Source organism: Anguilla rostrata, chromosome 4, assembly GCF_018555375.3.
Source record: "Anguilla rostrata isolate EN2019 chromosome 4, ASM1855537v3, whole genome shotgun sequence".
NCBI lineage: Eukaryota > Metazoa > Chordata > Actinopteri > Anguilliformes > Anguillidae > Anguilla > Anguilla rostrata.
In genome coordinates, this window is record NC_057936.1 from 25,358,130 (window position 1) to 25,370,614 (window position 12,485).

Sequence of the window (12,485 nt, forward strand, 5' to 3'; positions counted from 1 at the left end):
ACTCTCCGGGAAGGGGAGCCCGGCTTCCCGAATCCCTCCGCTCCCGTCCAGCGCTCGCTCATGCAGCTGCCACAGTTACACTGCTCTACAGCACTGCTGCAAGCCCCACGTGTAACAGGGAAGGAGCAACCACAAAAATGCAATACGCGAGTGGTCATCCTTAATTGGACACTGTGGTAAAAAAAGAATAATAATAAAATAAAAATGTCGGTTCAGATTTATGCACCATGACAGCAACTTTTTAGCTTCAGTTCCAGGGCACCTCAGAGTTTGTTTGACAGTTGAGTCCAAACTTACAGATCAGTTATAAACCTACAGATGCTAAAAGCTCACTAAACAGGATACAGAAATATTTGTCGAGAGTCAACACCGCATGGTGAGGTCCTTCAAACTGATCCTTCTTTCAGTCTTCCTTTTAATTCTTTACACATGCCCCTTGCAATGTGCCATTAGAATCAATAGATCTTAGTATTAATCTTAATATTAATATTACTGAAGAGACTCTGAAAGGGAAGGAGAGGAAAAAAAATAATTTCACAGCCTGTTTGCTGAACCATGTCTTTGGAAAAGTGCTTATGCAGAGAGGCGAGGCCCCACTGCTGTCCAGGACAGGCTGCTAACCGCTAGCCCAGGCCAGAGCGCGTCGGAGCGCAGCTCAAGCTAATACCAGGCCTAGCCATCGCAGAGCATCCTGCCTTCTCCGTCCATCTGCCACTCAGCCTGCTGCCTCAGACGAGCACCAGGCCTCAAAGGGTCCGACGCGCCGAGGAGCTCAGGCCTGGTGCAGCCGGGGCCTCAAGGCTAGCCCGCACGCCTGGTCAGCCGGGCTCGAGGCTAGCCCGCACGCTGGTGCAGCCGGCCTCGAGGCCCGCTGAACCAGGCGCGGCTGCTGAGCCGGCTGCACAGGCGTGCGGGCTAGCTCGAGCCGCTGAACAGGCGTCGGCTAGCCTTGAGGCCCCGGCTGCACCAGGCGTGAGCTCCCCGGCGCGTCGGACCCTTTGAGGCCTGGTGCTCGTCTGAGGCAGCAGGCTGAGTGGCAGATGGACGGAGAAGGCAGGATGCTCTGTGATGACTAGGCCTGGTATTAGCTTGAGCTGCGCTCAGCCCGCACGCCTGGTGCAGCCGGGGCCTCAAGGCTAGCCCGCAGGAGGTGCAGCCGGGGCCTCAAGGCTAGCCCGCAGGAGCTGCGGCGCTAGCAACGGTATCCACAGACCTCCGCGGCTTCGTATGATTTCTTAGCCACTGACAAGACATGAAAAGAACGGGGACACTGGCCTCCCGCTCCGATATAAATATTAGCCAAACGGAAAACAGATATGACAATGGCTCTGGCGCAGCAGACGGATGGGAGAAAGACGGAGAGAGAGGGAGAATGAATGAGTTTGGTGTGTATGTTATTTGTTCTTCCTGAGAGTACTGTAGATCATCTCCGTCTCCCGCCTCACTGTGGAGTCCTGCAGGGAGGCTCCAGCAAGACTTACATTAATAGCCCATAAGCCCAATTAACAGCACTTCGGGGATTCGTTTTTTTTTATTTTTATCAAAGACCACCTTTTCCTCTGCAGGGGGAAAAAAGGTAACATGAATAATTAACAGATAAGATAAACTGTCAGTTTATAAAATAATGAAATTCCTCAGAGATAGCGAGAGCGTGGCTCGGCCTGCCTTGGGATTAATTAACTGTGTGGCATAACAGCCGCCTTTTTAATTCTGTTTGCACGCGCTGCGGAGGCGGGGGGACGGCGGAGTTCACGGCGCTGGGGGGTTCCTGCGTACGCACCGCGGAGTCAAAACCGCGAGCCGTCAGTTTCCCGGACAGCGGCGTAATTGGCGAGCGCTCCGGACGGCGCGCAACATGCAAAGATTTGCTGAGGGAAGCAGAGAGGCGCGACTTTCGCTTTGGGATGACGGGCAATAAAGGGAGACGTCAATCCGGAGCGCGTCACCGGGAAACGAAAAGGAAGACGACCTGACACCGCTGTCTTAGGAACGCAGGCGCGGGGAGCGAGGTAGCGCTGGGGCCCTCTTCCCCATCGAGTCTTCCTGCCGCGACAGAACCGGAGCGTTTCATTAATCTACTCGAAGGGTTGAGTCTGAGGAAGCCCTCCGGTATCGCCGTGGGGACGATCTGGCGCGGGGCCGCGGGGCCCGCCGCCGGGCTGGATCCCGACGCCCCGCGCTGACGGGCCGGCGCGAAGCCCGAGCGGCGCTAATAGGCCACGCCCCAGCGGCTTCACAGCTGGGTCGCGTGTAGCCAGGCGATGCCTTACGGTCATTTGGCAATTTCTGCGGGGAAACTTATCGACTCAGAGCGCGGTCTCCATGGAAACTAGAATGTCAGGATGAAGGAGGTCGGCATCAAAGATCTGAGGCCTTTCATTTGAAAGGAGGCTGACTCTGGATTGTAAGAAATGAGGCACGTGGGTGAACTCAAAGATTGCAGAGATTATTTAGGTTACCTTTGAAAAAAGCACTAAAGACAATCTCAGAAAGAAGCTTATGGTACAAGGTGATTCAATATGAAAATACTTTCTCACTTTCCATTCAGCATTCATAAATGAATTTTTGAAATACAAACATGTTGAGCCCAGGGAGCAGTACCCAGCAAGTTCATGGTGTGATTTCCATGATATTGGTGTTTAACCCTTTAGAAGGCGCAAGATAACAAATATGCAATTAAAATGTTCTATTGCTGATGTAATAATCACTACCGGTAACTGAAAGCAATGCCACTCCAGAACATTTACTTAGAATTTAAAAAAAACATTCCAAAAAAACGAGTCTTCAAAGGTTTAATAATGAACCCTCCAACAGTGAATATGAAAGAGTGGAGAGAAGGGCAGCTTCGGGCCCCCAGCCTCGGGCCCCCTGCTGCCTGCTGGCCCTGCTCAGCCCTGAAGGCGGTTAAGGAGCTGGGCCCCGCGGCACCCACCCGGGGAGCGGGAAGCCCGGGGAGCGGGGGAGCGGGGGGGCGGAGTGTGGCGAGGCGCTGGGAGAGACAGGCTGCTGGTTTTTTAATAACTGACCCCCCCTGCGCTCTCCCTCTCAGCCCTCTTCCCTGTGAACGGCCCACTGGTCTGCTTGAAGGCAGGAGGTTAGGGACCTTGTCTGTGTATGTGTGTGAGAGAGAGTGTGTTTGAGTGTGTATGTGTGTGTGTGTGTGTGTGTGTGTATGTGTGAGAGAGAGAGTGTGTGTGTGTGTATGAGTGTGTGTATGTGTGTGAGAGAGAGTGTGTGTGTGTGTATGAGTGTGTGTGTATGTGTGAGAGAGAGTGTGTGTGTGTGTGTGTATGTGTGAGAGAGAGAGAGTGTGTGTGTGTATGAGTGTGTGTGTATGTGTGAGAGAGAGAGTGTGTGTGTGTGTATGAGTGTGTGTGTGTGTGTGTGTGTGTCAGGGGTGGGGGGGGTTTCACTCCCAGGACCCCCTTCACCTCCTCAGGTGCGCCCTTTCCCCCAAATTGCACCCTGGCCCCGGCCTCTATCTTTGCGCAGGGAGAGGAATCGATCTCCCACACCTCATTACTTCCCCGCCTGTGAGGCAGATGCTGGAGCACAGCCCTTCTGCTGTTGGCTAAGGGATGGATTGGGATGGGGGGGCAAGGGAAAGGGGGGGGGTGTGTTGTGGGCGAGGAAGAGATGTAGCAAACAAAAGCAGACCGGTGGGGGAGATGGAACTCATCACTAGAGGCAGGATTTGAGGCATCGGAGGAAATGTGTATTTCCAATTATGTGTGGTCCCAAATCCCTTATTTCCTCTGGCTTACTCAGACTGGGGGGGGGGGGGTCGGGGGCATCGGGCCAGGAAACCACCTGGTCCTGAGAGGGACGTCGGGACTGGCATCTTTCGGAAGCTCAACGAGGACGTTTATCTTTCACAGCAGTGAAAACCCAACAACATTTCCTCTGAAAGAACAGGACAGATTCAGTCCTGCTGACTCAGTCTGAATCAGTTGAGTGAGTTTGTTATTTTAATTTTGTAGGGATAGATGACAAAGAATTTCAAAGAGTCACTTGTGCCGCCTAGAACAGTCGGTTGTGGGCTGAAACATTCTTCCCTGATGCTATTTGTAAAATGTAGGTTTGCTCTCATCATTTTTTGAATTGCTTATTTGTTTTTTTTAATCTTCCACCATGCGCACTTGTTTTGGATAATGACATTCTCAAAAACAAGGAACTCCTGCGAGCCTGTTCAGCTGCAAGTGTTTTGTCTCCTGCAGTAGCATTGCTATGTTTTCTCTCAATAATCGCCCTTCTATCTTCCTGTAAGAGACGCGCTCTCCTGTGAAAGTTGTACGAATGCACGTACGCTCGCTTTTATCTTACCTTTCTCACATGTCGCCCCACCATAGCTTGGCAGGCACAAGCAGACGAAGGAGTCTATCTCGTCGATGCAGGTTCCTCCATTTTGACACGGATTCGACTGGCAGTCGTCGATGTCTGCAGTGGCAAAGGAACAACAGCAGCGGTGGTAAGAAAAAACGACACCAGCCACGATCTTCTCCACCCGTCACTTCCACTTACCTATAAAAGAAAACATACCGTTGGACTGGCAGTTGGAAATATAACCACTGTGCCATTTTTAAACTGGCCTGATTTTGAAGAAAACTGACTACTTCGATCAGTACTGGGTCTGAATGATCCTTATTTCAAAACTTTCCAAGGACACGCGGATTCTGCAGCCAGACCAGACTGACGGGAATCCGTCGGGGAAAATGGCTGAGGAAGAGTGAAGGACGCCGTGTGCAAACAGAACAAATGAAGACATTGTGACTTCTTCCATTTCCTTCTCTCGTGTTTTGCGGTTTTTTTTCCAGGCTCAAAAAGCTCGATTTTTACACTCACTTAGCGCTGACCCCAAGCGTGGCTCAAACACCCACACAAACCCACAGACACATAATTATAGTTTCTTCTTGCAAACAAAGCAGAGGCCAACCCGCTGGGAAAGACAGGGATCTGAACTAGTTCTTCTGCTTATCTGGGCCTGAGGGCAAAATCATTGCAAACACAGCTGGTGTCCTTTTGGCCTGGAACCATCTGAGCCTCTCTCCCAGGCCACAGTATCGGGGGCGGCGAACGGGGGCAGAGGGGAACCGGAGTTCTTAAGATCCCTAAAGTCAGGAGGACGGCTGCTCCTCTGGCTGGATTAATGAGCTTTTGTAGCGAGCAGAAGTGTTTACCCACAATGCACTGCCCTTTACTTCAAAGTGGCGTTGAGACAGGAGACAGACGTTGAGGGGAGACTCGGCAGACTACGGCACCCGCGCTGACAGCAGTGTGGGTTTGTCTGTCTAGACAATGACGCAGCAGCTCGAGAGTGCACCACACACTGCTCTTTCACATGATTGGGCTGCCTACATGTCTCCCCAACCTGGTCCAGTTCAACCATCGTTCACATTCAAAAATGAATATACTGTTACACTGTGTGTCCAATGCTCAAACTCCACGGGACACACAGTTCTGTGTGTGGGACTACTGGTCCGTGAAGCTGCTGAAGGACTCCTTCCCAGGCAGGATAGATCCCGCCAAGCAGCGTGGCGGAAATCAAACCCATGTGGGTGATCGTGCATCATGAAGAGGGATCACGCGGTGACTGAGAGAGGAAAAAAACCGCCACTGACTGTAATGGAAAGTGAGGAAAATCACCCGTTGGTGTGGAAGGCTGGTCACCCTACTGTGCTCATACCAACGGTAAACGCGAACGTGACAGGCGGCTATCCAATGAGGCGAGGCGGGAGGCGGTGCTCATTTTCCAGCCATCACAAAGCCCTCTGAGGGCGACAGGCCCGGATGGGGTCACACACACAAACCAGAAAAAACATGGAGGAACAACAGAGGCAAGAAACAGCCCTCCCAGCAGCGTGCTTCCCTCTCCCAGTGGGTGCAGCGGGGCCAAAACTACTCACACTTTCCGTTATTTCCCGCCTTTCTGGGAAAAGGGGGCGGGGCCCGTCCTTCGCCTCACGGGATCGTCCCGTTTCCTTTGTCTCTGCCTCCCTCGGTCAGATTTATGCTTTCAATTTCAGCCTCGGCAGAGGCGTGTGCACACCTGGGGCCGCGCGGCCGTCCGCCCCATGCCGATGAGTCAGGGCCGGCCGCGTCGATACTCTGCTACCCTGCTGTCCATCGCCGCCCCGGCATTAAGAGAAACGCGCTACTTCACAACATTTTAGCGATTAAAAATACGAGCGTGTTTGACAACAGCGTCAGGAGGAACGCGCCGCGGCTCCGGCCTATCCGAGACGGGCGCTAACGTCAGCGGCGGAGCGGAGGCCGGAGTGACGGGCGGCGAGATGCAGCGCGGCGTCGGGCGCAGCGGAGACCCTTCGGACTGTCAGAGATCACAGCGAGCTAAAGAGCGCCGGGCTCGAAACAACCCTCCAACCCTCACAGAAAAACGCTGCGCGGAGCAAAAAAACAAAACAAAAAAGAGCTGGTGTAGCTCTCGCGCGTCGCATCGAAACGGAAATCAATTCTTCTCGCTTCCGAAGCGCGAAAAGAGCGGCGCTCGGATCGCGGCCGGGGTACCCCGCGTGCAGCGGGACGGCGCGGACCCCACTCAGAATGCGAGGAAGGCTCCCAAAATTTCCTGAGCGGGCCCAGAACCGTGGCTCGCTGCCAAAGGCGTACGGGAACCTAATGACAGTTTGAAAGAGCGCATTGAGATTCCGCGGCGGCGCGGACTTTATTTTATTACCGTTTAACGTTTGAAGGATAAATGGCTCTCTTTCAGGGCGGCGCACGTTGTGTTGCTAATGATTGTCCTCACTGTAATTGCTTTGGCAAAATGTGAATAGTCTTGTCTTTTCAGCGAGAATTACTTTATGGATTCAACAGAGGGGTTAGCCTGTTAGAGGAGGAGAAAAAGAACGGGGAGACAAAAAAAAAGCAACATGAGGGAGTGGAGAGGGAGAGACCGGTTTCTGCTAACACAATTATTTACATTTACCACATCCCTGATAGTGACCTCATGAGGCTACGCGACGTAGCGGGCTCCTGTTCGAGCGCTCGGCTAATAAAAAGCGCAGTCCTCTGAAGTAAACCGGACGTAAACAAGGAATAAATAATGAAGAATGAGTAAGCGGCCGCATAAAGCCTTCTACTCTTCGCCTCTGAGTCGAGCCTGTCACCCGCTTTCAGAGGCAGTAAAAAGTGTGGCCTGTCACAGCGGCGCACACAAGGGGCCCACTACGGCAAATTAAATGCCAGCGCCTTCCAGATCAAACGGCGTTTTGATCAATTAGAGGAGATCTTGTGAACTTCAAAATGCCAAGGAGGAAACTCATTTAGGATGGAGGGCGCGTAGAGGGCTAAATTAGAGACGGAGGAATCTATTAACGCGAGTACGCGGCTATCGACAGCCCCCGAAACAGAAGGAAACGCTGTGGAGCTGACAGGCGTAGACCAGCGTGGGCACGGAGTAAAAAAGGATGGGAGTCAACATAATTGGGTGATTTACACTGCAAAAATAAAAAAAATAAGCCAGTGTTAACAAATATTTTAGTCTTATATTTAGTCTTATGGTCTTAATTTATTACTTCTTTAGCTAAATAAGACAGAAAGATTGCCAGAGAGGTGAGACACGCGTTTCAAGATCTGTTGTAGGGGTTTGTAGACAATTTCACTTGACAAGCGAAAAGCAACATAAAAAAACAAAAAAAATCTAATTAAAAAAAAGCCTCCTTACTAGACTAAAACACTTGTTCAGACAGACCGGTTTTTGCTGTGCAGTAATTGGGCGAGGTGCTGAGCCCTGATGACGAGCAGAGCAGCGTGGTGCTCAGTAGCTCAGCGGTGCTCAGTCGCAAGGCGACCTGTGTTCTGCGGCTGAGGGTGAGCGCTGTGATGGACAAGCTCGGCAGCCCCGCGCCAGCTGGGAGCCGAAGCGGAACGAGTTTAAGGCCGCTGTTGGAATTACAGCGTACAGGCTGGGCCTGGTGGAACCAAACCTGCGCCGCGGAGAAGCTAATGAGGTGGGATGTCACAACATCTCAAACTTTCGCCTCTCCTATTGGGCAGCTCGCTTCCCCCACACGCGCTAATACAGAGCCAGGAAAGCCTTCAGAAAGCGGAGCACAAACAGGCCGTGGCGCACCCATCTCTCCCCCTCAGCTGTCAGTTATGAGGAGATGGAGAGAGAGCTACCCCCCAAAAGGCTGGCCAGGTTCCACCATGACCTTGCTACCAGCTCCTTCTCAGTGTCCTCGGTTCCTAAGACTCTGAACCCCTACATATAAAATCACATTTGATTGTTTTACTTAAATGATTTTTGTGAAGGCTTGTCTGAGGGAAACTCATGCATCGTGGCGCAGCATAAAAGCACAGCCATTCTTGCAGGATACTGAGCCTTGGAAAGAGACAGAGAGAGGGATCCATGCAGTCCACTGATGACATACGACTCTTCAGCCAAAACGCGTCTGACTCCTGAGCCTAATCAATGCCCCTCTGCAGGACTTCTCTGTCTCACAGCAGTTGACCGCCTCTATTGTTTGTCAGACGCCCACACAGATACTGCAGACTGACACTTCCAAAGGCCGGTGCCAACTAGAACTGCACATGGAAGAGAGGAGAGAAAGAGAGAGAGGGAGAGAGAGAGAGAGAGAGAGAGAGAGTGCCGACTGAAACTGCACATGGAAGAGAGGAGAGAAAGAGAGAGAGGAGAGAGGATGAAGATGAAGAGAGAGAGAGAGGCCGATGAGAAGTGCACTGGAAGAGAGGAGAGAAGGAGAGAGATAGAGAGAGAGAGAGTGCCGAATGGAATTGCACATGGAAGAGAGAGAGAGAGAGATAGAGAGAGAGAGAGTGTCGAATGAAACTGCACATGGAAGAGAGGAGAGAAGGAGAGAGAGAGAGAGAGCCGAATGAAACTGCACATGGAAGAGAGGAGAGAAGGTAGGAGCGACAGTTTTTGACGAAGCTGGGAAGGGCACACGTGCCACTGGGGACAGTGTGAGTCAGCTCCACAGTTTTCTGGTTCTCTTCAATAATTTTCTGCTTCGTGTGTGGAGTTTGGAGCAGCTTGCACACAACTGTGCTCAAAAACAACTCTCTCCCACTCTTTTTCCCTCCTTCTCTCTCTTCCGTCTCTCTCTTCCCTCCATCTCTTTGTCTCATTCTCTCTCTTCCCTCTCTCTTGAACTCTCCCTCTCTATCTCCCTCTCTTTCCCTCTGATCTAAAGCACTCTCAAGAAAAATAAGGCAGACCAAACTCATTCATTCATCATTCATTCTCTCTCTCCATCACCCCCTCTCTCCCTAATCAACTCTCTCCCTCTCACCCATCTCCTCTCCTCTCTCCCTCCCTCCCTCTCTCTCTTCTTCTCTCCTCTCTTCCATGTGCAGTTCCAATCGGCACTCTCCTTTCTCACTCTCCCTCCCTCTCTCTCCTTCCCTCTCTCTCTCCTTCTCTCTTCTCTTCCATGTGCAGTTTCAGGCAGGAATCTCTCCCTCTCTCTCTCTCTCTCTCTCCCCCTCTCTCTGAGCAGGGATCTGTGTGATTTACGGCAGCGCTGCGGCAGGAGGAGGCCCCGCCCCAGTCGAACCCGGGCGCGCCCCCGCGGTGCCCCGCGGACGCCGCGCACAATGGGGCGAGCAGCTGGGGCGGAGATAAGGGCTCTTCCCCCCCGCCCGGTGGGGCCCCCGCCGGAGACAGCGTCCCCGCCTGCTGCCCCGATAAGAGGCTGTAAAGACCAGCACTCCCCCTTAATGCAAAATCAATCTGGACCCAGAGAGTTTAATAAGAACGGACTGTGCGACTGGCCTGCCTTGGCTCTGCTCTGACGCGCCCTGCTGGAGTGAAACGCCGCGCTGGCGGTAGCACTTCAAACGCCCGTCTCGCGAACAGTTTGTAAATCAGCTTTGTATCAGCGACGTCGTAGCCGAAGTCTTTTTTTTTAATTCGTCCCCCTCAGCACCCCTCGGTTGACGTCTAACCTGCTGAACAGGTGCATTAGGACCCCGCGCGCGTCCCTGACGAGCAGGTGTGTGAAACACACGCCGTGAGCTCGTTAACCAGCTGGCCCGCGTCTGACGAGGCGCGGCGCCGGGGCACACAAACACCGCGTCCATCACGGCGGCGGTGCGCCTCTTCCTCAGTCGGTAAACAGCACCCTCTTCCTCCAGGCCGCCGGCGGGCATTTTAAAGGGGTCGGGCGCGTTTTTAGGCTCGATTGCGAAAACGCCTCCTGCTCCGAGGCGGCTCCGATCATTGGCGCAAAAAGCCAGCAAATGACGGGCGGGGGGGCGAATTAATGAAGCGCGCGCGGCGGGCGGAGCCAATCATCTTTCCTAAGGAGCGGCGCGGCGCCAGACGGACGAGGCGCGAGCCGGGCCCATCAATCAGCCGTCCCCCCCGCTCCGGCGGGACCGCTCTCCCCAAACAGCAGCGCTCCTCTCCGGCACGCAGCTCCCAATCTGGCAGGTTCCCATCACGCCCCGGCTCCCCGCGCACCACCTGGCGTGAGCGGGGGGGACGCGGCGCGCAGACACTAACGGCCCCGTCCGCATGAATCTCTCAGACCGAGCCGAGCGCGCTCCGATGCTAATGCGATAGCCGCGGCGCGCGCCCTAACAGGCAGAGGCGATGACGGCTTCATTGTGAGCTGAGTTTGGATCTCTTTAACACCCCCGTCTAATCATCTCAGCATATGGCCGAGAGTACAGCTGAAACGTGCGGTGCATGTGCATCTGTGTGTGTGTGTGTGCGTGTGTATGTGTGTGTGTGTATCTGCGTGTGTGTGTGTGTGCGCACACGCATGTGTGTGTGTGTGTGTGTAAGGGCAAGGGATGGTTGAATTTACAGAGGTGTCCTAGATCTGGAAATGAAATGCACTGCTTGCATGAGGGCTGGGGTGCTTGGGGATGCACCCGCCCCCTTTGTCTCAGCAGCGCGGACCAATTTCCATACAAACTCCACCAAATAACAACAGGCCGGAGGCAGTGAAGCAAGCGAGAGCAAGGGGGAGAGAACGGGAGAGGAGCAGGAAGGGAAAGAGAGAATAAGAGACAGAAAGCAAGAGAGAGAAATAGAGAGAGATAAAGGTAAGGCGAAGAGAAAAAAAAACTGAGCGAGAGCTTTGAAGTAGAGAGGTTTCAGGGAAGACAGAGAATAACCGAAAGAACAGAAGAAAATTTTAATCCATCTGCAAACAGACAGAATATCTGTCAAGCAGGAGTGCATTATAAGTCAGATGCAGTGCACAGGGAGGTAACCCATAACCTTTACATCACTGATTTCTCATGTCTTTTTCAGCCCTGTTTAAACAGTGGGGCATTCAAAAACTTCACTTATTCAGTATATTAACTCAGGTGCCACCCTTCTGAGTTATTGGAATCTTATTACAGTGGAATCTTTAGACCTTCTACTGACTCAGTCATCACACGTTCACACCTGCATGGAGTGCCATGTGCCTCTTTTGATCTCCTCCATTTTCGGGCGCTGTGATGGGGGACTGAGAACCGTCTCTCAGCTTGTGTTTCCTCTTCCGATAAGCACGCCATTTCCCTACGGTGCCGGGACTAGGCATGTTCAGGAGAGCACCTGCACAAGTGGCCGACTGTAACGGTCTGGGTGGCGGTCATGACTGCGTGTGAGTGAAGCACATAACGCCATGGCAACTCGTGAACCAGGCAGCAGCGCGCAATGGCGCAGCAGTGGGATTTCGGCCATCTTGACTGCATGTTAGGAGGGTACTGCGCGCTTTCTCTGAAACCAATAAACGCCCAGAGGGAGATCGTATTGAGGTACACATCTATTACATAATCACCAGAGACCTATCAGGGGAGAGGCTTAGAGTCCATGGTGCTTACATTTTGGATGCAAAATAACTGAACTCATTTCGGAAGTGTGGGAAAAGAAATCCACCAGCACTGTCTTCCCTTGTGTTTGGCAGAAGGAGCAGTGAAATGGGTGTTGGATGGGGTTGAGGTCAAGGCTCTGTGTAGGCCACTCAAGTTCTTCCACATCGTTCTTGACAAAACCATTTCTATAGGGAGCTCGCTATGTGCCCGGGGGCCACTGTCATGCTGAAACAGGAAAGGGCCTTCCCCAAACTGTTGGGGAAGCACAGAATCATCAAGAATGTGACTGTATGCTGTAGCATTAATATTTGCCTTCGCTGCAACTAAGGGACCTAGCCCAAACCATGAAAAACAGCCCCAGACCAAGGGGTGTCCAGATACTTTTGTTCATATCGTGTAAGTTTCGGGGTGCTCTGGAGGAAGGCTGCTGGTCCCATCGTAATTCCTCCATTATCTGTGAACAAGGATCTGGGCAGAGAGGCTCTCGAAGTACAACTCTCCCTTTTTCCCCCTCTGCTCTGTGCACAACGGAGACAAACCTTAAAGGATGGCTTTTCTTCCGCGAAGGCTAGGCAAGATTCACGGGTTGTTCTGCTCTAATATTATTCCGTCCTTTTCTGCTTTTCTATTTTCTGTTGTTTTTGTGTTGTTTAGATTCTATTTCACGACAAAGAACTGGGGATTTAAAA

At 52.5% G+C, this 12,485-nt stretch overlaps 1 protein-coding gene across 3 annotated transcripts in view; it reads right to left on the reverse strand.

Annotated features, from left to right (window-relative positions):
• ncanb (neurocan b) overlaps nucleotides 1-12,485 on the reverse strand; it is a 136,226-nt gene that overhangs the window by 14,569 nt on the left and 109,172 nt on the right. For all 3 annotated transcript variants that reach the window (XM_064331757.1, XM_064331759.1, XM_064331758.1), the window contains one exon: nucleotides 4,324-4,437. In XM_064331757.1, coding sequence (XP_064187827.1) covers nucleotides 4,324-4,437 — 114 coding nt within the window. The remainder of the gene's footprint in view (nucleotides 1-4,323; nucleotides 4,438-12,485) is intronic.